The sequence below is a fragment of the Gymnogyps californianus genome, chromosome 1 (assembly GCF_018139145.2).
Source record: "Gymnogyps californianus isolate 813 chromosome 1, ASM1813914v2, whole genome shotgun sequence".
NCBI lineage: Eukaryota > Metazoa > Chordata > Aves > Accipitriformes > Cathartidae > Gymnogyps > Gymnogyps californianus.
Window position 1 is genome coordinate 156,411,964 of NC_059471.1, and position 27,970 is coordinate 156,439,933.

Sequence of the window (27,970 nt, forward strand, 5' to 3'; positions counted from 1 at the left end):
GGTGTTATGTAGGTTCATTTAAAAAAAATAAAACAGAAATTAAATGATAAATGGTTTGCAGTTCTCTGAAAATGGCTCTTCGAGTTTCAGTTTTCCAAGTACTGTGCTAAGGCAACGTCAGAGGATTAACTAATTATTTTGTTCTGTACAGAACAACATGGGGAACATGCTAAAAACATTAGCTGCTCTTTTTTTTTTTTTCTAAATACCCATTTTATACTGGAAAGAAGTAATATGAAGAGCCTTGAACTTGGCAAGCTCATGCCAATCCTTGGTAAATAGTTTTAAGTAGTCCTTAAAAACAGAGTATTAAAAACAAGCATCCTGGCTTCTGAATTAACTACAGAACAAAAGAATTTCTGCCCTCTGCCCCCTTGGGTTTTAAGCAATGCTAAATAAAAAAAGCCTCAGTCAAAATGCACCTGCACATACCTAATGTAAATTGCCTTTGTCAATATGGGTACTGAGTATAGTGTATGATATTCTGCATCGCTAGATGCTATGTAAAGCTTTGCTCTGAGTGGGCAGGAAAAAAAAAAAGAAATTGTTTCAGTTTCACTACACATCCAGAAGGACAGCAGTGCCCCAGTCCAATCCTTCCTCTCAGACCCACAAAGATTTTTAGCTGTGTCTATGAGCCAATTAAACCTCCTGTTAAGCCTGTACTCTCTGGTCAAACTATGGATTTGAGATGAACAAACTGCTGTATCTTGAAACATTCTCCAGTATGCTTATGTTACAGTTTAAGCACACACCAGTCAAGACTGGAACCTATGAGGAACTTTATATTCGTCTTTTAGGTAAATTTTGGTGGCAGTTGGAAAACAAAATTTCTCAAGGATAAGAAATGATGAGAAATAAAATATGGTCTTACTTTTTAAAAGGTGACTGTAATCTCACTTTTTGCTGTCCTAATTCTGAATTGGTTGTATGTGTCCCGCATAAATAGGGACAAACAAAAGAGTATTTTAAAATCTAACTACTGCTACCAAGGATGGCTACGATGCCGTAAGGAGCTGTTACACTAGCTGAACATCTTGATATCACTTCACTTGCAAAAGCATGCAAAAAGGATACTGAAGACAGGAGTTGTCTCTGTCTTTTACTCTTTCCTCTTTTACTTCATTTCTGGGTCTTGTATGGGAGGGACAAGAAAAATATGCTTCTACAAAGCAGAATGTCTTTGATTTCCTGTAAAAGGCTGGAAGTAAAAGGCTGTAAACAGAAAAAACCCACATGCTGTTTGGCATACTTGAAGTAAATACTTCTGTCATCTTAAGAGAAATAATACCTCTTAAAATTATAATTCTGATTATATCATTAGCTTCTTCACTGTTAGTGGTAACTAGTTTATTCAGCAAATAGGTTCACAGACAACATTTTATGACAGCACATTATTGCATTTCTTTCTTATAAGATAGTGATGGTCGGGAAAGTTAATACAGAGACAGGTGTTCTTTCCGTAGGTACTCTGGACAATTTCAAAGTATTTGAGCTGTGTTAACTGAGCAAGATTGCCAGACTGAGATTGCTGGATACAAAATCTCTTAAAAAAAACACTTTTAAAAATTCATTTCACACCAAATACCATGTTACAAAAGTGTACATTTTATTTTAAGGGAAGTAACCAAGTATCAGATGTATGATAACCGATTTTACAAAAGCTCTTGTATTTGCAAGCTAAAAATCAAACACAAATGTTCCATATTTTACTTCTTCCTTTCTTATGTTCTCCAAGTGAATAAATATCAGTACAAAGAGTAAATTCCTTCCGTTTACTAGAAAAGAGACATTATGCTGTAAAGTTTCATATTGAAGGCAAATGCTTACTTTACATTTCAGTTACCCAGAAGAAAATTTTATGATCTCCTCCGACTGCACATAATGGAAGAGTTCTATGCCATGTCAAACCAGAACCTACAGCTGCAGTGCCAGTAAGAATGGGCTTTAAAAAAAAAAAAAAAAAAAAAAAAAGAGGAATATCAATACAACTTACCATATAAATTTCTATACCTCATATACCAAGTTGCATAGACAAATAAACACCATAGATTTAGTACTCCTTAACAAATACAGTTAAAATACAACAGAAATCCAACTGAAAAATCTGATTATCTGCTACTTAGTTCCAGTAGCTACTGACTAGATTTAAGTAAGATACAGCATAATATTCCATGATAACAAACTGTTTCAACTATTTTCATTATTAACATTATTATTATTTTAAAGGCATGCTTTCAAACTTAGAAACCTTTTTTAATGAAATTACTTCCTGTTATTTAAGCATACTCACAACTAGTATGTTTAGAGGTAATTTTTTTACTGTAAGCATTACAAATGTATACTAACTCCAGCAAAACCAAAATATTTCTTATGTTTTGCGTTCATTGTCTCTGGATATATTTTCATTAATGATTTAAAATATAATTAGTTCAAACCTGTAAAATACGCAACGAGCTGTTTTTAGCCTCTTTAGAATTAGAAATACTGAAAAATTTATTAAATAACACGTTAAATGTGTTTTTCTTCCCCTTAGCACTGATGAGGCAAAGCAAAATAAAACATAGATCAAGCAGCTTTTAAAATAGCAGGTTAAGTGTGGTGTGATTTTTTTTTTTTCCTTAGCATGGATGACAAAACAAAATAAAGTAGGTAGACCAAGCAGCATTTCTGCTGGTTTGGGCTAGTTTTTAATTGTAGCTTTTAACTATTTATGAGCCTGATTTGAAGAGAACAGATGCAATTCCAGTCAAAAGCTGAACTCAAAAATTTACCTGGGGATGTCCTAAATGATGAACAAGCAGTTGAGTAGTTGTCTTTCCTGGATATCCAGTGGTTGCAAACAGATTTTCATTCACTCGGGACCACCTATGAATAAAATGAACGTACTTTTCAAATATCCCTATCAGACTATCAGAAACGCACACAAAGTGGAGTTCTTTCCCTTGTGGTTAACTGTGTGAAGCTGTCAGATATTCCACTAACACCAGAGAAAGAAATTCAGAGAAATGGCTTGTAAATGATTCACCACCCACAGCCCTGTATGCATGTCGTTGTAAAACAGAAAAAAATCATGGGAATGTTACACATATATACTAAATGTAGGTAATTCACAAATTTCACAAAGTTTATAGACCAGGTCCCCCTAAAAATTATTAAAGTGAGACACGACCAGGTCCCTAAACTCACAACTGCTTGCATATACATAGATTTATATAGCCAAAAACCCCAGAACAGAGACAACACTTGTACCTGAATAATCTGGCTCGATCAACATGGACGGGTCTCTTATCCTGTGGATAACTAAAACAGACATTCAGGGTAAAAAACTGTTCTGCAAACAACTACAGCCCATACTCTAAGTACCAAAAGCATGTATCATTTCAACAGTGAAGGGGACACATTGTCTGCTCTCTGTGAAGAAGCTGAGGGAAAACCAGAGCATTCCTGCAGCTTACATCTCAATTTGGAGTAGGAAAACTGAAGTAGTTATCCAGTTTATTATGGTTCAATAATTAGCTGTTTATGACTTAGAATGAAATTTTAACAAACACATAAAACTTACAGTGAGAGGTAAACAGTAGTGACATGCTGTCTCAAATGGACAAAAAGACAGACAACGTTATTTTTAACAGATAAATATTGATAGATAAAGATGAAACAAAGAATACCAGGGAACGATCTGTACGGATTTCATAATTCCTGATGAATGTTCATTTATTTATGGAATAGGTGATATAATACATAGTGCATTTAAGTGCTATATTAGCAAAGTAGCCACATCTCTTCATGTACTGCTTAAGAAGAAAATAAACACACCTATCTCGTGTATAAAAATACCTGGAGCGAGTGATATCCCAGATTAGCCAATCACTTCCAGCAACTGCTCCAATTTTAAGAGTATTTTTTAAACACCAGTCTGCTGACATCAGTGGCGTTTGTTCACACTCTAGGGAGAGAATGGCCTGCTGTGTAATTAGATCATAGAATCGTATTGTTCCATTCTTCTCTGCTACCATCAGCTGTTCAGAGAAATTAACAGAATGTTGTAAACTTAGCATGTAATGAATCTTAATATCTTTTCTACTCTATAACAAACCTAGCATACTTTCAAGCAATTATTGATAATATTAAAATAGGTACAAGTTTTCATTTTGTACCAGAAAACATTCTCCTGAACACTCTTCCACCAATAAATAAAAAGCACTTTAATCTATACTACTGTCACACTGTTATACATGATTACATTATTTTATCTATATGTATCTTTAGATATCTATGTATATAATTTTGGTGCTTAGAAGCACCAGTTCTTAACCACCAATGCACTGTGCTTTTAGAATTGTAAAGCAAAAAGTTATTCTCTTAAAATTAAAAAGTTCCTGTTCTGAGTACAAAGAACTGACTGACAGACACAGTGCTGTACAAGGAAACAACAGTATTAGTCAGTGTAACTGCAGAATCTGGACTCACACTATTTTATATAACATCTCTTTACTTCATCCTATAACAGTTTGCAACAGATTTTATCTAAACTTCTTCCATTAAAGTAATATATTCAAGCAGTTGTTTATTAAGTATTGTAGAAAGAGCTTCCTGATTAAATGATGAAAGACATTTTCTCCATGACAAGACGATGGTTCTCAGATAGTCATGAACAATAATTAAGGAAGGCAAAGAAGCATTAAAAACAATACTCCAATAACATCCAAGTTTGTTTGGAAAAAGAGAGCTGTCACCAAAACATGCTCTTCTGCAAACTAAAGGACATGGTGCAGTAAGCATTTTGACCTGCAATAAGCTTTTCAGCGACCATCAAGTCTGTCAAGTTTTACTAGCTTTTTGAAGGGGTTTTTCTTAATAAATAAATAAATAAATAAATAAATAAATAAAATCCTGTGCCTACTCTTTGATAAGGGTCAAAGAAAAGACAAGCTAATAGGTAAGATTGGTGTAATATTGCAATATTTTGGGGCAAATCTAGTAATTTTGTTGTGCTAACAAAGTTGCCCAGTAGCAAACAGTAGCAAACACATTCAGTTGTGATACCACCTGAATCAATAGTTTTCCTAGTTTTCTTAGTAAGGACTGGATATTGATATTGGTGGAAAGTGTGATGAGAATAGAGATCCTTCTTCCCTATTGCTATGTAAATATTTTGATACCTTATTTGACTGCTTTTCTCTGTTTTAAGTGTGTGTGTCTGTGGTAATCTGAACACCTATTTGTAGCTGCTTAAGGCAGTTATTGATTGACACAACAGGAATAATAAATCCCAGATTGCAAGGACTAGACCATTAATGAAGCTGAATATTTTGGTATATATCAGCTGATTAATCCTCCCTAGTACAATAAACAGATAAGTATAAAATCACTGTTTATTGATTTGCTTTGATTTTTCAGCAAATATTTCATATATTCCAAGCAAGAACAACAACAACAAAATCCCTTGCTAACTTCAAACAGATACTTTTCAAAACTTGGCATGCTTTATAAGAGTCTGTGTTATTGGTGAACCGTGATACCATAACTGAGAAAAACTTGACCTTTTCTCTGGTAACTGTAAGTTAATATGCAATCAGCAGAATAGTTATCAACAACAATTGATGTATGTAATCAAGAAGGAATATTTCTGATGGGAGGAGTGAGGGACTGAGGGTAAAGTGACGAGAATGGGAATGAGAATTCATTTACAGTGACTTCACATTAGCAGATCCAACCAATATCCAGTTACAATGTACACTAGCTCCCCAAACTTCAATCTTACTACAGGATCAAGATACATAGTTCAGATAAGTCCACCCTTCTGTTATTTTAAAGGTGGTGAGGGTGAAGAGCTGGAAAACACAACCTTAAAAGCCTCCTCAGGATGCCAGCAAACACTCATTCCAGGAGAACGTAAAACAAAATGAGCCTTCTCATTTCCTTCCAAATCCCAGACCCTAAAGCAAAAAAAAAAAAAAAAAAAAAAAAAAGGGCAAAGTATTAAACTATTTATTGCCATTTGACTGCAAATACATTAACTTTCAGTGCCTTAATACATTCACAAAGGAAGTGACCAAATGAAATAATGTCTGTGCTTTATCACTTCAAGAAGTCAGTAAAAGTGGTCAGTGCTGAAGATAATGTATTTTAACATTGATGAACTAGGCAGAGCCTCTGTTTAAAAGGGCAATATCCAAATAATTTGGCAAGTTTAGTTGTCTGGACATGAAATCTAGATGATACGATCCCACTTTATTCATCAGTCAACACTACAGCCTTTGTACTATACCATAAACAAGTGAGACAATACAAAGCAGGAAGGTCAGTGTTGGTCTAGCTGATACAAGCAACCTAGAGTGAAGTACCAAGCAACTTAAATCACCCACATTAGCATGTAAAGGATAAGACCATGCACTATTTTGCTTGTCTAATCTACAAATTTCCATTTTTTCCTGGTAAGACAAGATTGAGTAATGGAAATATAAGAAACTAAAAATGAAGCTAAGGCAAACAAAAGGATCTACGGCAGAGGTAACGCTAGGCCACAAAGGGTCTTGGCAAGTGTCCTGGTTTCGGCTGGGATAAGGTTAATTTTCTTCTTAGTAGCTGGTATAGTGCTGTGTTTTGGACTTAGTGTGAGAATACTGTTGATAACACACTGATGTTTTAGTTGTTGCTAAGTAGCGCTTATCTTAAGCCAAGGACTTTTCAGTTTCCCGTGCTCTGCCAGCAAGCAGGTGTGCAAGAAGCTGGGAGGGAGCATGGCCGGGACAGCTGACCCGAACTAGCCAAAGGGGTATTCCATATCATAGGACATCATGCTTGGTATATAAACAGGGGGGAGTTGGCTGGGAGGGGCGGATCACTACTTGGGCATCCGTCAGCGGGTGGTGAGCAACTGCATTGTGCGTCACTGGTTTTTTTCCTTGAGTTTTATTTCTTTTTTTTTCTTTTTTTTTGTTATATTCCTTTTCATTACAATTATTATATTTTTTATTAGTATTGTTATTATTATGTTTTATTTTACTTCAGTTATTAAACCGCTCTTATCTCAACCCACGAGTTTTACTTTTTTTTCCGATTCTCCTCCCCATCCCACTGGGAGGGGGGAGGAGTGAGCAAGCTGCTGTGTGGTGCTTAGTTGCTGGCTGGGGTTAAACCACGACAGCAAGCTTTCAAAAAATAAATCACATGTGCCAGTTTAATCTTTTCCTTTAGAAGCACCTACAGTACATATAAAGCAGTAAAAAAAATAAATTAAAAAATCAACAATATTTGGTCAATATGAATTGACCGGGAAGTGTATGCTGAAACACCAAAACTAGGTTAGGTGATGAGTGAGTTTTCTTCGGATGCATTCGATATGAGTGTTAATGAGCCATGAAGCTACTTCATTTATAAAATGCAACAAAACCAAAACTGAGACCATTTTACCTCACAGCCACTGCTCAACTGCCTCTTTTCCTACAAAATCAGTAGCTCAGTTCTAGGACAAAGACATCACAGTTGTGAACATCAGTCTGAACCACAAGGCTGTGTACTATTTATATGCATTTGAACACTGAAACATACACATATATCCTTCCTCCCTGACACGCAAAACCTTAGAAACAGCCAATTTTTAAAGTAGTGTTCTGCCCAGTCTTTTGAGTTAGATGAGTGGCTACGTACTGTTATTGTTTATTCTAGAGGACTTTTGCCGACTTCCTTCAGACTCTTTCAGTTTATATCTCACCAGGGTGCTTAGAGCCTTATATTTAAGAGATTTCAAAAAACTCTTAAATAATACATCATAAGTCTAGACAAAATATATGGGAATAAAGTAAATATATTTAATGAACAGTGTTGTTCTCTTATGCCAAACCACAACAGAGCAAATATTTATTCTCCCTGTATAAAACACAGGGTCTCTAATCTTGAAGAATCAGTGTCCTTATTAAAAAAAGTCAAAACAAAAACCTGACAACTGTTTAAAAAATGAAATATCTACTTGATTAGGTAATTTAGAAACATACAATACTTTCTTCTACTGCCAAAAATTTTGCCTTGTAGATTTGTCCAAGTCAAATCAACACTTTCCATGTGTATTTACTGTGCAGGGAGAAAATTATGATATAACAGAAGACGGTGAATCATTTTGGCCAAAGGAGCATGCCATCATGTTTCCTTCCCTGAAGTAAGTGAGGTTATTAGGTGTTGAGACAGAAATTTATGCTCTCTACCTCCCTAACTTTGTTATTTATAAAATGCCAAACTTGCATCTCTTACTTTGTAAGAATGGTAAGATTGTTAGTAACAAACAGTATAGGAGGGGGAAAAAAAGGATAAATGCTCCTCTTATATTTTCTTCTTTCTTTACTGATAAGAAAGATGGTATCATTTAGTGTTGGAAAAAAAAACCAAACCAGGCAATACGTATCAAAACAGATCCTTGTCTGAATGCATCAAGTCCATGCCGGTAGGGAAGTTTACAATTACATATGTGTTCAATTAACTCTTTTCAATATTTCTTTGTGACTAACCCAAGTATAAAAAAATGTGCAAAGACCAAACATTTAGCCAAACTGAATTTCAGTTACTCAATTACTCAGTAATCATAACCAAATCAGCTACAGATGCTAAAAACTCCTCTAGTTTTGTCCACATTCCTATCATGTAAATCAATCCAAAAAGACTGAGCATTTTGTCTCCCATTCAAAGCCTTTGAAACTTTACTAATATTACCATGATTTTATACCAAAGCAAACTAGTTTCTACTTTTCTCCAAACATCCTTATTTTCTGTAACCCTGCAATGTGTTACCCTCTTACTTCTCCTCCTCCCTCCACCAACCATTGTTGTATAGACTTGTTATTGGGCTTGTGGTACTTTTTTTTATTTAAAAAAGCTTCCACAATAAATTTAAAGGAGAAAAATTGGAATAACCACAGTTGAAATAACGGCCAAAGTTTGAATAATGGAAAGCCTCAAAAATAATATGTAATCTGCTCAGTAAATTCATTATTTTTTAAGTAACTAAGGACTGACAAATTATATACTGCAGTACTCACAAAATTTAAACTAACACAAAATACAAATAGTCACAAATGCCATTAAAGAAAATTCCTGAGATATTAGTACATTTCTCTTGTCACTCACATCCTATGATTAAACAAATGACAGCTGCAGTTATCTCAAGCGTGAAGATATCCAAACTACGATGGAACAACTATATCGTATGCATGAATATGGATAATGAAATGCTGCATATGTGTAGTAATTTTATCACACAATGGACTTTTATTAAAGTTGGCAAAGTATTCATTAGAACATCTGAAAACCTGTCTTGTAGCAATGGAGATTATCCTTATTTCGTATTTTAACTTTCTGATTTCTGATTCTAACTAGAGAGCAAAATCAAATCCTAACGGAATAAAAATGATCATTTGCAATAGTAAAAGAACAAAACCATATTGCAACCTTCAGGCATTTCTCAAATCCCCAGAAGATGGAAGTAAAAAGGGAATTCTTTCAACATAAGATTTCCAACAATTTTAGTGAGTGGGGTGGCAGCTAGAACAAACCTTGATATCTGATAGCATTCCCAACCACAAAGCATGATCAACTATACTTGAACCATTACTCACAGATTAATGTCTGACGTACTCTTAAAAATGCCCAACATGTTTTTGTTGTTGTTTTTTTTTTTTTTTAATAATACCTAACTTAAATACCCCTTGCTGATGTTTCTTTATATCTCCATCAGACATATTTCAAGTGTGAGGAAAATACTATCACCCCTGAAAAGCCTAGAGGACTATGGAGAAGGGAGAGATTCCTGTTACAGAGACCACACAACAAAGGTAAAGAGCGAAGTTGTTCCTCATTGAGCACAAGGAGGGAGGAGAGGAAGATCTCAGAAAAGGAAAATGGAAGTGCAGAGATTAGTTAACACTGTGGAGAACACAGCCAACACTGGCCTTGTCTCAGGTCTTCTGCCAACTCCATATGGACGTGGTTATCAAAGATCTGAAGAGGATACTAGGCAGGACATGAAAGAACAGCAGGCTGAAGTGGAACTGTAGAAATCCCTTCTAGCTGTTCAGGAGAAGAGAAAGGTATAATATTCAAGATAAATTTCTAGTAAGTTTTTATAAATCAGGCAATGACCTGCCCAACTAATGGTTCACCGCTGTGGAATCTGTAGCAGAATTAGGTAGGAGAACTCCCTGTTCAGCACACTGGGCGAAACAAGTGCTTGCGTGGGGAGAAAGCGGAAATTCATCTGTGCTGCCTAGCACTAGTCCACCAGGCACAGCCATCTTAAACTATCTCCTGACTCAGCATACAGGTTCCTAAATTTGTGCCTGTAGAGCATTTCCTTCACTTATTTTTGATCCATGAAATAAACGCCTTTTCATAGAGTAAATGTGTAAATACTCTTTCAGAAAGTTGACCCATGTTCACCATTTTCTTTTGGTGGTCAAAGGAAATGTCAATGTTATTAAAGAATTAGTAATTAGAATCTTTCAGGTTTTGGCATTAAAATCCATGTTACCTCTAGCTTCTTGTAATATCTACTTGGATATACAAGCATTGATCTATTTTTCACTGGTAACTGTGGGATGTAATTCTGATTATCCCCTGCAATGTTGATAGAAGTGGGAGAGGCAGGGGAACTGCATATGTACTATCTCAAGCATCTCAACTGATTGTTCTTCACTAGTATGCATTTCAGAACATGCACACTCAGAAATAAGTCCAAGAAATATACAGTACTACTACTGAAATACCCTTAAAGTTATCGAAAGCAAAGCCAGAGACTAAGCAGTATTTTTGAAAAAATATGAAGCTTCAGTTGTATCCTTTCAACCAAAGAAAAATTAGCTGTTAGTTATCAGCTTATTGTTTCCAATGTAGATGTAAAACGAAATGCTTCTGTGGTATGACTGTTACTGAGAAACTCAACTACAGTTCTGCCAATGACTTTCTAAAATATAAGGTACCTGCTAAACAAATCTAATGCAATGATTTCTATTTAAAACAATTTATAGGCTAGAGTACATTCTAGGACTGTGTGACCCTTAACATAAGTCATAATGCGTCACACAGGAAATAGCTACCATTTCATCCACATATTCTGAAGACTCCCTAACTAAAGGTTTATTCATCCACACTTAAGACCAGACTGAAATAACGTTCCAAACATTTGATTTGGAAAGTGATTTTTTTTTTTTTTTAAGCTGACTGGATACTGTAACAGGAGACCAGTTAATACTTGCATAGTGATTGAGAAGTACAACAGAAATTGTTGGTTAATACTTGCATCGTGGCTGTAAAGTATAACAGAATTAGTCTATGACTACATTTGGGGGACATACAGGGATGCATACAAAAAGCGTGCAAAGTCAAAGACTAGACTCTTAAAAATAATCCAAGACTCTTCTTTATTTTCATCAATTATAATGCATAACTAGCTTGATAATTGTAATCAGCAAACCTCAGAAATGACAAATATTTTGGTATGACATTTCTTATACAAAGAGGCACTGGGGAATTCTATCACACAAACAGATGAAGATAGAACAATATGAAATAAGATACCTTTTTTTAAAATTTTGGCAAAAATCCATAATTGAGTGCACTAGGAATGGGAAGATACAAATAAAATATAATTTTGGAGGCAAGAATAAGTTAGAATGGCAACTTTTCAATATAGCTAAAGACTGAAATATTTATTGAATTAACAAGGTAAGACTCAAGTGCAACAAGTGCTGGCAACACATTAAAGAACACAAGACAAAAAAAACCAAACAAGAGTTACCATTGGCTTTCCTTCATATTGTCTAGAGAAAGACCTACACAAAACAACTAAGACATAAGAGTACCATGTAAACAAATACACTACACAGTAAAAAATCCTAAAAACAGACAAACCACTACAATAAATTTTGAGACTCTAGTTAATTTAGTTTCCAGTGATATCAAACCTTTCCCCTGAATCTCTGTCCAGGGAGCAAAACTAACCTTCTGATGGACTGGCATTTGTGGTATGTGCAACAGAGAAGGCTGAACTTGACAGTGACTGATAAATAAATTCACAAAGTCCTTCTCTATGAAGCAACATGAGCCACAGCATTAGTAACTGAACAGAACTCAGAAAGGATTCACAGAGCAAGTACATTCACAGATAAAGTGGAAGATAAGTCAACTGTACATTCTTTTCTATTACACACACAAAAAGAGAAGATGAGGATATAGTTTAAGGAATAACTAAAAAAAGAGAGAGGGAGAGAGAGGGACGGACGAGTCCTTTTCAGCTTTCTAAAATACAAGCCAATCCAGCACTTGATGACCATAAGAAATTGCCATGCTGCCATTATTAAGGGCCTGACACTGGCAGTAATCTTTTAGTTCAGTATGAGTGTCCTGGTTTCGGCTGGGACAGAGTTAACTTTCTTTTTAGTAGCTGGTACAGTGCTGTGTTTTGGATTTAGTGTGAGAATGATGTTGATAACACTCTGATGTTTTAGCTGTTGCTAAGTAGCGCTTATCTTAAGCCAAGGACTTTTCACTTTCTCATGCTCTGCCAGCAAGCAGGTGGGCAAGGAGCTGGGAGGGAGCAGAGCCGGGGCAGCTGACCTGAACTAGCCAAAGAGGTATTCCATACCATGGAACGTCATGCCCAGTATATAAACAGGGGGGAGCTGGCCGGGAGGGGCGGATCGCGGTTCGGGAACTAACTGAGCATCGGTCAGCGGGTGGTGAGCAATTGCATTGTGCATCACTTTTTTTTTCCTTCCCCCTTCCTTTTTTTGTTGTATTCCTTTTCATTACTATTATTATTATTTTTCATTATTACTATTGTTAGTATTATATTTTACTTTAGTTATTAAACTGTTCTTATCTCAACCCACGAGTTTTACTTTTTTTTCCTTTGCTTTCCTCCTCCTCACCCCACTGGGAGGGGGAGGGGGAAGCGGCTGCGTGGTGCTTAGTTGCTGGCTGGGGTTAAACCACGACAATGAGGATGGAGGATGAGGTGGTTATCAATCAGATTGAATTAACCTTTTAACAGTCAGAGGTTAATTTTTAGCCTGCATATGAGACTAGTGGGTTTTACCAGGATGGTATTTTGCATGAAATAATTCAAGAAACATCAGCTAGTGGCAAAAACTAACAGTGGAGGGGTGTCCGTTAAGGTCGTGCTGTTTTCCAAACATTTCCTATGTTCTTTTTGCAGAGGCTTCATTAAGTATCAGAACAAAATGATTTGTACATCTGAATCCCTGCAGCCTCCTATATTGTGTTTCCAAATCATAACGAAAAAGCCAGCAATAATTTTTTTTTTTTTTTTTTTTTTTTGAGTGGTGCACAGGGAGTTGCACACAGAGTTCTCATTAGGAAAGTAGGATGCACACGTTCCTACACTTAATGCAAATATTCAGAGAAGTGTATAATGCTTTACAATTTTAAGGAATTAAATGAAATATTCCTTAAAGCTATCATAAAAGATTTTTTCTTATTCATTAAGCATGCTCTTATGATACCAAGAAATGGACAAGCAAATTACTTTAATTACACATAAATATTATATAGAATTTTGAAACTGAGATATGAAAGGTAGATCATGAAGAAAAAACAACTAGATTTGAAGGAAAACAGATTAAATCCAAGAGGTAATTTACTTTTCTGCCATGACCAAATTTGGCTTTCAGCAGAAATGTATAAATATTCTAAATTTGATTTTTTTATTGTATACACAAGATATTTACTTTTATTTATTTTTACTTCAATTGTACTGAATATGTTAACACCTATGACTTATAAATAAAACTGAGTCAAATTTTTGTTTAATATAACAGTAGTTATTTTAGCTATTTCCTCTGCCAGTCTTTTATAATTTTCTTTAGAATTTTGCAATCAATAATTTTATTTTCTTATTCTACTTTTTAAGAAAGAGTAAAGCAATTAGGAAATGCGTAAAAAAGTGAAATACAGCAAAATTTGAAAATTACAATATCCTGCCAAATATATACATTAACTATATGCTTATGAACAGCTTCATCCATCTTGGAACATAGTCATCCTTGGGACAAAATGAAGGAAGTAATACATGATATTTAGGACCAAGGATTTGACTTTTTCAATCAACTTTGCAGATGTAATTTTTAGCTACAGGAATTTTGTTCTTTAATATACAGTTGTGAATAAGTGCAACATGGTGGGTTTTAAGAGTCTTCCAAAGGTGTCTTCTTTCAGAAAAGCTATTCTTTTTAAGGTTACATTAGTTTTGAGATTCTCAGTGCAGGGAAACGTGAGATTATTAAAGCGTACAGCATATTTACATACCAACACCTCTTCACTTGTCTATGAATGCACATAACGCTTTTATTCACAACTACATAACATAGATGGCTACTGCAATTATTTTTATGCAAGAGTATTTTTAATTCAGTTCTACTTCACAGCTAGGAAAAAGTCTTGTGTTGTGAGACCAACAAGGCCAACAAAGACTACGTGCAAGAAACAAGAATTCCTGAATGACACAGCAGCAATTTAAAGGTAAGAACATTGAATATAACCAGTATCTGACTCACACTGTCTTCCAACCAAAATGACTGAACCCAGCTCTGAGATGTCACTGTTGCAGCAGCTTGTAGCAAGATTGTTTAGTGCATGAAAACTGAAAATGTGAGTTCCTTAGAGATCTCTGCTAAACTTACTACTGAGTGAAAACCAGGGAAGATCTAAACATGTTCATATATATTCTGTACATACTGAGACATTGTATTAAGACTTTATTAAGACTTAAAAGTGGAACTCTAACAGAACAATACCCAAACATTCAAAACTTCATGTTCTAGTACTAATTGTTCTAGAACTTTATTCCAAAGGTATTAACAGATGATGTATCCTGAGAACAATTTCAGGATAGAAACCCAGTACAGACAGAAGAATTATTCCTCTTCTTACATTACTGCTGAAGCAAATTACACAGTAAGTAAGGAATGATTTGGTAAGTCCCAAGGAATGCATTTTCCATTAGTTTTGAAAGTGTAACCTTTAAATTCAATAAAAAAAGTCTTCATGCTCCACATGCATGAATGGAAAAAATAAGAACTCAAGTAGACAAAAAAAAGCCTACTTATTTCCCATGGCTTTTAACCAAAGACTTTACGGTTTACTGCATAAAATGTCTTTCAAGAGTTACTAAGTTGAAATCTTGATAGTATACATTAATTATATAATTTATATTTCTTCTAATTTAGTATCAATTAGACTACTGGTTTTAAAACAGTTCTCTTTCATCCCAGGAACACTGAGCATTTCATAAAATAAACAAAAAAAGGACACACATTCAAACAGCTCTTTGCTGAATAAGCCCAATATTAGTTTAGATTTAATGAAGAAATCAAGGATAGGAAATAAATCAGAACAAGCTACGAATAAGTCATACATTTCTGCTATTCATTCCTAATGATTTTGTTGGGAATATGGACAGGGCGTCTGTGGAAAATCTGCCTACTGTTCAAAGTAGTATTTCTGAGTTCCCTAGGGTTTTAAAATCACAGGCCTTTTAGATTTTCTATTTATGTAGGACAGAGTAGCTCAACTAAAGCTACTAAACAGTGATTTATACCAGTTGATGATCTACCCTTTCCAAAATCTCATACACAGAGTAATCATTCTAAGAGCTATTCCCTTCTTTCTTGGCAGGTAGAAAAGGTCTTAAGTGAAAAATGACTTTCTTTTCCCCTAAGTACTACCCGGTCATTTATGTAGGAATTGATATGGTGGTAACTTCAAAGAGCAAATATATAATTCATAGTATCAGAGAAAAAACTAAAACAGTTCCTTAATTGAGACAAGTTTTGAATTATCACAGCTATTACAAAGAAAAGTCAAAGATGATGCTTTCTCAAGTCTTGCTGCTACTGGAATTACTTGCAAAGCCTGCATAGCTGCCCTCCTGATCTCTCCAACTGTGAGCTGCATTGGAGGATAAGAATAGCAGCTTTATAGATTCATGGGCACTACTATAAGAGGAGGATGAGGGACTTTTTGACAAGGAAAAGCTCCTGTATTACAAAACCTTAACCAGCATTTTTCAAAGTATTTAACCATGTTTCCCTTTTACTTCCAGTTACAAATAACTAAATACATGGGTTTGAAGCAGCTATAATTATGGTATTATGAGCTGCCAGTATCACTGTATTAGTATGGTACTGTCCTTGGGCTATGTAATCCCACCTTCTAGTAAGGCTAATAAATTTGAGTAAGTGGACAAGCTCACATACATATACTGGTTTTAAACTTGACTCATCTGATGACAGAATGAATAGAGAGGGTCTGTACAGTTCAGTGCTGAGCTATGCATGTCTCCTCTCTCCTGTTCTCATGCTTTTTATTCCTGTCCCAGCAGGGGAAATTATAGTGTACGTAATTTCAAGACAGAACAGTTTTCTTCACATTGTATCTAGTTAGTTCAAAATGTTGCTTTGAAAAAAAACAACCCACAAGTCATAACAAAAAGCCTAGTTAACAAGACTAGTCCACTTGTTGTCTTGTTAGTGGACTAGTCTTGTTAGTGGGCTATGAAGGCCCACTAAAAAAAAAAAATAAATAAATGCTTAAAAGCAAGCATATAAAGCATACACACACAGAAAAAGCCGAACACTACTATTTCAATAACGTTTTGAACGAAATGCATACCTGCATGTGTGATCATCACTTACACTTGCAACTTCTTGACCTTCTTTGGGAGCAAACACCAGATCATTAATGTAATCTGAGTGGCCATCAAATGTCTGTCAACCAGAAAAAAGAAATACTTTTGCCTTAGAGCTGACTGTTCCATCAGTCCACAATGTATTTAATAGACCCACTAAAGGAAAGATGTATGAGTGTTAAGATAAAGCTATCATTTTACATGGAAGGTAAAAAAATTATTTATCAGTAACTGGAGTTCTTTAAAATACCTAATTCATGTATAGATTCATACTGTAGGTGAAAAGACCCCCCACTACTCCTTGTAGTTACCACAGAGGTCAGCTTGATGCTCTTGCTTGACAGAGATCAGTGACTCGCACCAGAACTTTTTATCCTCCTTTCAACCACTGAATTTTGAAGGTAGAAGATAATAAATCTCAGAAAGAAAGAGGAGAATGAGCAGGAAGTGAATGTATGCATGATCTACATATCTTAAAGAACTTTAATTACTGTAAGTAACTCTTATCTCTGAATAGTAGTTTTTACTAGGGGTTCCTGCAAGCAGCAAGAGAGTTTTTTCCTGAAGGAGCAATAAACCAGCCACTTGTCCAGTATATGCCCTTTTCCAAGCAGTCAACACACAAATTGCCTAAGAGGATATGTCCACTAAAGATGGCAGACCAAAAGGCTACCTTTAGAAAAAACAGTGAAAAAACTCTCAGTGACAGAAGGTGAAACAGAAGACAATGCATGCTGAAGACTTTAAGAAAACCAAAAATGAGGAACAACAGTACAAGCAAAACCAAGCAAGCCATACAACACCTTAGCAATTAAGCACAATTTCTATTAAACATTTGAGAAGAACAGACACAGTGCTTTGTGCTCTCTGCTTTATATGCTGTTGTGCTGAAGACGGAAGAAAATGGGGTATAGTGCACAGTCTTCTTTTACTGTGAATTAATAGATCATCCATTCTCAAATAATAGTATATGAGCACTCATGGTGTGAATGTACATGTGAACTGTCACTCAAAAGCAAACATTTACAGTTGTATCAGAAAGCACGAAGTCATTTCAAAGGGAACACCTTGGTACTGTGTAATTGTTCTCGCCTAAAGCTTCTTAATCATGACATTTTTATTTCAAAGTACTGAGAATAATTTATCTGTAACAAAAAACGACTTAGCAGCATAGCTTTTCTGAATAAAAGCAAAATCCCAGTTTTAGTAAAAATTAAAAGTTAGATAATTTTTATGTATTTCGAAGGCTTTTCAGCTGTCTTGGCCACAATATCAAGACATCCTTTTTTTCTCAATTCTATTAAGTGTTTTGTACTTATCTACAGACATCAGTAATCTTTTGAGGTTTACAGTATCCTCAAAAACCTAAGTTAAAGAACTTACATTTAGCATTAAGCAAGCATGCAAAACTCATCTCATTTAGGGTCCAGTCAAAGTTTAAAGTACATTCAAATTCATTCACGTGGGGGCTAGGTATGAATAAATCATCTCTGGTCTCATTAGAAAATCTGTAGCTAGTTAAGATACCAGTTTGCTCCATCTGAGGATTTACACGTATTTTCTCTCATTAACTACATCTACGGTCTTTTTGACAGAAATCTCACTTAAAATTTTAAGTCAGGCAAACGTCCATGTGTAGATGTTGTATCTGTTACTGTTCCATCCTCTTCAGTCCCACTGATTAAGTCTCAAGGCATAGCTGCTTGTTTTGCCCAGCAAGGTATCATAAAAAGGAGAAAAAAATATCGTCTTGATAATAGCATAACACAGAGAGACTGCAGAGGAAAACAAGGTTGAATGAAAACAACCAGTTCCAGTTTTCTGCAAGGAAAACACACTATCTGTGCTCTAAGTGTAGCTATTCTGAAGAACAAATGCAGAACTGACAAAAAAAAAAAAAAAAATCTCTCAAGCATGCACAATAACTAAATCCCCCTCTCTAAAAATTTTATGAATGCCTCATCAATACAGAAACATTGTCAGCAGCCAACTTAATTTTTTCCAATAGCTCATAATTTTATGAAAACCTAGTGGATTATACTAGAACTAATACATTCTAAGATGACCCTAAACTATTTAGACAGAAATGCCAAGTCTTTTGCAAATTTTCAGCATTCTGAATTCAAATATCCTGCCTCATTTTACTTCCACAGTTCTGATGAAATATGCTTTTTATTAAACAAAATTTGAAGCAGGAGAAGGAAGCCACAATTCATTTCCAAATGAAAACCTCAAAAGAAGAAAAAGATTTCACGAAGATCCATCAGTCATATTTTACCTTTTGTTTGTTGTTCTGGGCTTGATCCAACCCATAAATTTTGGATTAGTCGTGTTGACAAAGTAATGGAAAACTCAGTATGCTTCAAGTTCCTTGTTGATAATTACATCAAGACAGTTTTTCCACTGGGAAAACAGAGTAAGATTACTCCGTCTATCCCTCCAGAAGCAACACATACTAATTGTTTACTATAAAAGACAAAATGTTCAGAGATTACATTTTGACTGTAATCACATACTTCCTTCAGCTTTGTTTGCATATTTTGTACCTCTCCTGAAAATCCCATGTGTAAAGTGTGCACCGTACAATGGATCAAAGTCTTCCATGTGTTCATCGTGAGTTCAACCTCAGGTTTATGAAATAGCTTTTCTGAGGTATCAATTGACTGTTACTAAGAAACCACTGTACCAAACTTCATTGAAAGCCAGCTCAGCATAGCTCACCGAGTATTTGTGAACATCTGAGATTTTGCAAATACTTTAAATCAGAGTTGGATGTTACTTTTTTCTTGACAAGAAGTGTATAGTACAATGATCATCCAGGTATAAGAAATGAAGATGATTACCCGGAGAAAGTATTTTCCACACTTTTTGTCAAAAAACCCCAGAAGATAGTCTCAAAGACAACATTTTTACCAATGTAAACACACTAGTCCACATTCTTCCTTCTCCCTAATGAGTTCCTCACTATTAGGTAAAAATATGTCTTTTTAGCTGTTTTCTGATTATTTTTAACATTAGACCAAGCCTGACCCATTAACAACATGGATTTTTACTTTTTCCTCAGTCTCAGTACATCCTTAATGAAGTTCTTAGACTGTTAATTCCAGTGATGGAGCTGGCATAAACAAAGCTAATAGCTTTACTGTTAAATTCAAGCCAACACTTCTCATTTGTATTGCATAAGCACCAAACGATCTTTAGTATTTATTCTCTAGTGTCAAAAATGAAGAAGCATCCATGATATCTTCAGCTGACAAAAATCAAATTCTATGATCCTTCTGTCTACATTAGACACTGGAGGAGGTTATTCATATCAACTGGAGTTCAATAATTAAGATATTGTAATTACTTGTCTCTTTCTGGGGCAAAATAACTTCTATACTTCTGGTACTTACAGCTGTGGCTGTTCAGCCTAAATACCACATTTGAATGTTCAACACCTGTTGTATTAATGTTCTGCGGTCTCTATACTCACTACCTACCATAAAAAATTATTCTGATGTGTTATGCAATGAACATACTTTTGCAGCAGAAGTTTATAACTGCAAGTCAGAGTGTTTTGTGCAGAAAGAAGTCCTAAGGGTAGATGAATCGATTCTCCAACAAACCTTTTTGTAGGAAAAATAATTGCTATCTTAATGGAAATGTAAATGTGGCATTTCAAATTTATTTCTAGGCATCCAGTCAAAGCTACTGTGTAATAAATTCCCCTAAATTAGAAGTGCATGTTTTAAAGTGTCATTTGCGTTGGTCAGATACCAGAAAAAAATCTTGTCAGAACTGGGAAAACAATAACCCATCACAGAAATTCTATTCTGAAAAAACAGCACTCAGCAGACTGTGCTACTGAGTTGCCCCCTTTGCTTCTCTGGTTGTAATATAGATCATGCACTGATAATAAGCTAGAAAAGAATCACCTCATTGGGTATATTCAAAATTATTGTTATTTTAAAAGTGTGTTGTTTGTAGTCTCATTCTAATTCAGTAATAAACGGCTTACTAGAATTCTTCATTAGAATAAACTTGCTTATTTGAACTTGTATGTTAAAAGCTTAAGTGAAGTGTGAAGTTATAATACTGATTAATTCTCTGGAAGCAATTAGTTCCTAATGAGCAAAATGGCAGACCCCATTGGTAATTCCTAGTGTTAAGTCCGGGCTGTATGTAGACTTCCAGACATGAAGTCTACTCTGGAATGTATAGAAGAGTACCTGTTGCTAAGGACCAGATGATGTAGGGACAGGAAGAAGTATGAAAGTTATGAACTATCACAGCTGTCACATTCAATTTTTGGCAAAAACACATGAAATTGTTGATCATTAATTAACCCCCAATAAAAATAATTAACAGGTTTCATATTTATTAAACATGTGGAAAAAGACACTCATCCGTGGCTTGAACCAGTGTCTACTGAAGTCAAGAGAATTCTCATTGATTTCAGCAGACAGTCCATCAGGTCCCTCGTTAATCCAAAATAAATAAAACAATTAGAATTTAGATGCTGAATTTAGCTGAATAGAGCCTGTAGTACCAGGTTCATCCATATGTTTAATTATTTCCACTTATTAACCATCCATCATCTACACTGTTATTAATGATTTCATCCATTCTCTTTCTTCTGTGTGCTTATGAAGTTCTATAAATTTCTTAAATTGCAATAGACATACGTAATTAATAAGTAACTTTACATTCTGCTAAAAAGTTAAAAGATATAATTCACAACTTTAAAGCCTGTTGTCTGCAATATCATAAAACTGGCAGATACTATATAAATAGATAACTTTAATAAGGAACGACAGACATCACAAGCAAACAGCATTAAGAACTTTTAGAAATATTTTGTCAGAAGTGCCACCCAAGTTGATTGTAACTATGTCAGTTATCTCACTGCCTGGGTGACAAAGCCATATGAGATGGCCAAACATGAAAGAAGGAAATTAAGGGTATGTGCATGTATGAAGTAACATAAAAAGTATTTTCTTTAAAGAAAAGACGTTGCTTTTAAGTAACATCCATCTTTACTTCTTATGCCATGCCTTTCTTAATTCCATTATCAGTATGGCCACATAAATGACATCTCTAATTCACTTAGTTTTTGTATGACAAATATCATTGTCTTACTAATATAAATTACCAAATCACAAATGAAAGTCTATTATTTTCTCCTTTATACTCAATACACAACTCTCACCAAAAGAGACATTATCGTATTCCAAAGTACTAAAAAAGAAGGAACCCTCTCCCTCGATTTTTTAGTATTAATTAGCCTTGCTTATTCTTGGCTGAGACGTCAACAAAACCAATTCAAACTGGTTAGCACAAACATCTAATTAATATTAGTACTTGGACTGGGACATTGTTTCAAAGGCAGAATTTTGAAGAACATGTACACATCCAAGTGACATAGGAGTTGACATGTCTTGCAATCAAAAGAAATCTCCAGAAAACCAATCTTCAGCTTATAAAGGGAAGATAGTATTTAGACCTCACTTCTTTTATATCACTGGTTTAAGAACACTACCATCTACACTGAAAGAAGAGGAAGTTAAATTGCATTTGAAGTAGACATTTCCTTTGTTTCTATGTTAGAAATAAACAAGTGACACCCTATGGGCATGTTTAGTGTACCTGTCTGCAGTTATGTACTAAATCCAGTATTCTTTCTTTAAATTTTCTACTGTTTGAAAGAATTGAATTGCAACTTCCAGTTCCCCATGAAAGAGAAACTACTAAATTTGCTTTTCTTATAGATGAGTCCAATAACCAGTACCACATAAAATTTGACAGGTCTCTATATAAAGGGACCTTATCCAACATGGTACTTGAAATTCACCTGTAGAACATTCTGTTTATGAATATATTTTAGATGATCCATAAGCCTCTACTTGCTTTTCTTCAATTTGGTTAAATTCTTACATAAATACTTTTAATCAAAAGATCATGTAGCTGATAATTAGTTATTCCCACTTTAAAGACAGAAAGTTATATACAATACAATGATTTTCCTTAGAGATGATGGATATAGGACCTGTCACAGTTCAGTGCTCTATCTCATGCAGTACATTAAGCAAAATGAGGCAGAAGGGCAGTTAAAGATTAGAGTTCACTAAAGACTAAATAATTTTTAAAAAATCAGCTTAGCTGCCCTTACCTTAAATTCATTCTTGTCCTGCAGGTCTGAAGTAAATAGCCTTAACTTCCTGTCAGAAGCCGCAGTACAAAACCTACACTCAACAAAGAAAAGCCCTTCAGTCAATTAACACTGCAATAGTTGACTTTTTATCAGTTTCCCTTCAGTTTAAATCTGCAAAGTAACATGCAAAGGAAAATTCAGATTTTGAAAAAAACCAAAAGCTTCTATCTTAACTTTTCTGCTTTGGCAACAAGCAGAGTTATAATCGGAACTTACCTATAAGACAGTGTGTATCAAGTGCGCAGAATACTTTTTCATGGAAAGAAACGCAAAACATTTTACAAAGCTAAATCTGAATCAACTACCAATTACCTGAAATATCTCTCGTAACTGCCACTGAAACTTCCCTTGGAAGAAGTTAAGTGGCAGAGCACAAAAAAAGAACCCTCATTATCAGTGTTTTAAAATACCGAAACATAAACCAATTTCTAACATATTTTAAACAAAAGACTGTACAAAAATGCAGCAGTAAGCAACCATCATAATATTGAAGAGGCTTACAAGCTATTGAGAACATTTTAATTCTTAAGTGCATATTTTAGTTAACTATCTTTCTAGATTTACACCTCAACGGGTCTCACAAATAGCACCTGACCTACTCCTAAACACAGCCCATACTATGCAGACCATTACAAATAGCATTATAAAGTAGGCCATCACAATAGTCTCATCCTTAGTAAAGTTCTTAAAAGAATTCCTTCTTCACAGATGTACAAAGAAGGAACTAACTACATTTTAGGTCCATTAAAATAATGAAAAAAAAAAATTATTTACTGCTAGTTCACTGGGGGGAGGGGCAAGGGGCACAAGAAGTAGAACAAAAACCAAAAAAAGCATGACTCTAAGAATGAAAATGTTGTTCTACTGAAGTGTTCAAAGACTTCGTCAGTGATTTCCAAAGAGCTGGATTTCACCCATAAGCTTTAAACTTAGTCCAATATTAAGGAATTAGGGAAAACAGGTAAGAGACAAGGATTCATCGTACTCATTTATTATAAATACCTTATCTGGGGAGGTAAAGCATCAAGTCTAGTTTCTGGACTCCATGCTATGGCATCAACTCGGATTCCATGATGAAACGTTCTTAGCGCCTTATATTGCATGCCTTCCACTTCCGCATCCTCCTCCTATAGAAATATTGTAGTTAGCTAATCCAGAACAACATCTTGATGACTTCTAACAATTCAGACCGATATGAAATTGAAAAGCTTTCAAAATTACATGTATCTGGGATCTTTTTAGATTCTAACACCCTCAAAGTGAAAACCTGGAACATAAAGAAAGTATTAACTTGAAATATGTAAGTACTTAAAAATACATGAAATGATTGCAGTCTCAAGCCAGAGGCCAATGCAGAGCACAAAAATCAGAACTGAGCTACAAAGATGCTGAGCCCATTCATTGCACAAGTAATTATCTTCACAGATACAACTAAAGCCACTTATAACAGCGTGGTAAGTACGTACACACCGCAATGAGAAGAAACAATGGGAACAAAAGCAAGCACATCATTTAAGCTATCTTCTCTCCAAGTTGTTTTTACACTATGGAAAAATGCTAGCACTTCCAGAACAACGTTCTTCAAACAGCAGTAGCTAGAAAGGTACCCTCTGTCACCTAACATGACCAAAATTACCAACTTGTCTATTCTTCCCATTGGTGAGCACACTGGATGGTGGGAAAGATGAAACAAGAGTTGGGGTTGTGGACTCAGTCAATCAGTTGACCTCTAAAAAACTTTAAAAAGTTTTCAAAACATCTAATGGAGCACCTCAAAGGATATTTCTACAAAATTTTCTCTATGTCACGATTCTGCTTTAAGGTAAAGAACGTCTCTGTATGCCCTCTGCATAATGTAGAGGCTAGGAAGAACCTAGCTGAGGAAGCATGAAATTATCCAGAGTTTTTCAATGCTTCTTGAAGCAAGGAGCAAGAATAGCATTTTCTTCCCCTACTTTGAAATACTCAATGACTCCACATGTGGAAGGGAAGGGAGGATATGAAAATTACAGAAAAACTACCTTGTAGCCGTGGTTGTCAAAATTTTAATTAGTTTCTTTTCAAGGCCTACACCAGAAACAAGATAGAGGGCAATACAGATGACAATAGATTTTTGTGGTTAGCACTAGGTGCTTTTCAGAAAATTTCCAACAGTAAGACTTTGGGGAATAATAAGACCAATTATGCTGTTATACGTACTAGATAAAGTACAAAAATACTGTATAACAGAGAAGTGAGTTGAAGGAAAAAAGCTTAAAAATAGATTCCAAAGATAACAGTTGTCTCCTATTGATTTTCAAGCATCTAGGCAAAAAAAACCCACTAATTAAAAAAAAATCTTATACAGGATGAAAAAATATACAGTACAGAGTATTTTACATTTTAAAAACTTTCATAATATGATGACTTGAAATAATTTAAAGGTAAGAAAACACATTTTACTGTTTCTAACAGTCTGTGAGAGAGATCCAATAAAAACAATTGGGAAACCAAAAAAAATATTAGGTAATTATTTCTACAGTCCTTCCTTAAAAGAAATACCTATAAAATTAACACAGACACTTTAGTTGTAAAGTTGAAAGTATTTGTAATCTTTGCTGTTTTGCAAGCTAACTGAATGCTTTAGAAGATAATTTAATCTAAATAGCAAATGTACATAGAACAAAATATAACTGTGCAAAAAAGGAGCCAATTACCCTGTGATGATAAAGAACAATGTACAGAAAATATTAAGTCACATATTTCCAAAGCTGCACGCTTAAGTTCTCAGATAGCAGTCACCAACATTAGCAAGAGATACTAAAATGAGATTAGTCTTCCAGTAGAGCACTTCTGTTTTCTTTGCAGTTTATTCAGGGCGTGCAGTGATAGGACAAGGGGTAATGGCTTTAAACTGAAAGAGGGTAGGTTTGGATTAGATGTAAGGAAGAAATTCTTCACTGTGAGGGTGGTGAGGCCCTGGAACAGGTTGCCCCGAGAAGTTCTGGATGCCCCCTCCCTGGAAGAGTTCAAGGCCAGGCTGGATGAGGCTTTGAGCAACCTGATCTAGTGGAAGGTGTCCCTGGCCCATGGCAGGGGGGTTGGAACTAGATGATCTTTAAGGTCCCTTCAAACCAAACCATTCTATGATTCTATTCAAAAGGAACTTCATACCAGCAGGATGGTAATTTATACCAATGTGTATTTTTTATATATACTTCTATATATTTTTTCTTGAAGAACAGATATCCCAGACTTGTTAATGTAATAAACAAGTAAACCCCACCTGATTACATGGGGAGGGGAGGAAACAGGAAAGCAACCAGGGGTTTTGTGCAGTAGAGGTGCTGGCAAAGAAAGTTTCAGGAAGCAACTAATAAAATCAACAGTAACACAAACTAACCTGAAATCTGCACGTCCCAACAACTACGTAATTATTGCCACCATATGCAATGAGGGAACATGCATCTCCACTATCAAATGGATTGAATTTTACCACGTGCACATAATCTTCACAATCCACAGTGTAAGCAGTGTTTCTAGTAGAATCTTGCTTCATTTTCAGTGGACTAAGTCAAGGTATCATGGAAATGATGTCTTCTCCAGGATGAAAATCTGCATTCCTACACAGAAAGTTTTAAAAAGCATGCATTACTCATTTGCATAAAGAAAAAATGTAGAAGTTATTTGTGGCATAACAAATCAAAATTTCCTGCAACATCATATTTAAGAACACAAAAGCTGCACTTAAGCTCATTATTTTTAGATGTAGCATGTCGTTTTATCAATCAAGAGATTAACTAACCTAACTAACATACATTCAAAACTGTCTTTACAGACTTCAGCAATAACTGCAGATTTTGTGCTACTGTTGGCAACCCAAGACCAAGACAAGAACTGTACACACCAGAAATGACATACAGAATTTCTTAAATTTTCAACTAAATGACAAGAAATGATACATTACTACCTTCAAATTCTCTTTACTTGTGTACCTCTGTATGTGTCTAACTAAAAGCAGAGTTAATCAAGGCTGCAAAACTGTGAGAATACTGTCATGCATAATATTTAAACACGGTTTCATGACTTAAGCCACCCCACCTGAGGACAGAGCCCCTATACCTCTGTGTACCAAAGAACTTGTACTTTGCTGTATTCAACCAATTTTCAAGAAAATCAGGCTCCTATAATAGAACACAAGAGGCTGAGATACACAACTGATTTCAGAATCACTCCTTTTAGTCCCAGTACAGATTTGACACTAGTTTAAGCCTTTTTGGGAAATCAGACCTTTAATTACACACATTAATTAATGTGGAAAAACAGCTTTAAATCTCAGCCGTTTGACAGATTTTGCTGTGTTAATGATCTGAAGGTCTCAGCATCCAAGACTGAATATTTTGCTTGGGAGCCACCCAGGTTTGACACGGGCATCACTGAGACACAAAGAGGCTCTCCATAGTTGCAATGTTTGTTTATTAATTAATATGAGAAAGCACCACATTAACACAAATACTTTAGCCGTATAACTTGTATAGCCATGCTCCTAAGGCCAAGTGAAAATTTTAACCCTATCCGTAGTTTTCTTCCTTTAAGGCTTCCCACGAACACAGGCCACCAGACTAGCTTTAGGTGAAAAAAACAAGAATGCTATTAGCTTCGTTCCTTTAGGAAACACAATTCGGGCAACTGAGCCGTGTGGGTGCCCGTTACCTCCCCCTTTAACCTCCGACTCCCTCCTTTTCCCTTCAGGGCCCAGCTGCTACTCCCGAGCAAGGCTGCCAGAGCCTGTGCCGGTCCCACAGCGCTACCGGTCCTCAGGCAAGGGCGAGGGCCCGGCCTCGTCCGTTCGGCGGGTAGGCCGGCCCGGCTCCTGGGTCTGACCGGGCGAAGCTCCGAGTTCCCCCTCACCTCGGGCCGGGACGCCCCCCTACCCCCGCCTCACGCGCACCTCTGCGCCCCAAATCACGCACCGGCACCGCCACCGCCTCTCCCGCCAACAGCTAGCAGCACCTCCCACCCCAGGAGCAGCAACTCTATGCTTCCGGGTCAACGGCTCCCACTCTCTAATTGGGCAGCTGCGGAGGATTTAAATTTAAACC

General features: G+C 35.6%; 1 protein-coding gene across 1 annotated transcript; it reads right to left on the bottom strand.

Annotated features, from left to right (window-relative positions):
• Positions 1–1,585: 1,585 nt before the first annotated feature.
• NUP37 (nucleoporin 37) lies at positions 1,586–27,878 on the bottom strand. Its single transcript, XM_050903606.1, has 10 exons — positions 27,842–27,878; positions 26,272–26,491; positions 23,892–24,016; positions 22,848–22,920; positions 16,681–16,775; positions 5,852–5,942; positions 3,841–4,022; positions 3,253–3,303; positions 2,775–2,868; positions 1,586–1,945 (listed from the first exon to the last, which is right to left on the bottom strand). Exons 2-10 carry the CDS (start codon positions 26,425–26,427, stop codon positions 1,832–1,834), a joined length of 981 nt encoding a protein of 326 aa, XP_050759563.1. The 5' UTR covers positions 26,428–26,491; positions 27,842–27,878; the 3' UTR covers positions 1,586–1,831.
• Positions 27,879–27,970: the final 92 nt, after the last annotated feature.

Coding starts and splice junctions, on each gene's coding strand:
- NUP37 (XM_050903606.1), bottom strand. CDS start 26,427: ATGAAGCAAGATTCTACTAGAAACACTGCTTACACTGTGGATTGTGAA. Junction 2,869..3,252: donor GATCGAGCCAGATTATTCAG/GTACAAGTGTTG, acceptor TTTTATTCATAG/GTGGTCCCGAGTGAATGAAA. Junction 1,946..2,774: donor ATCATTTAGGACATCCCCAG/GTAAATTTTTGA, acceptor TTTTTTTTAAAG/CCCATTCTTACTGGCACTGC.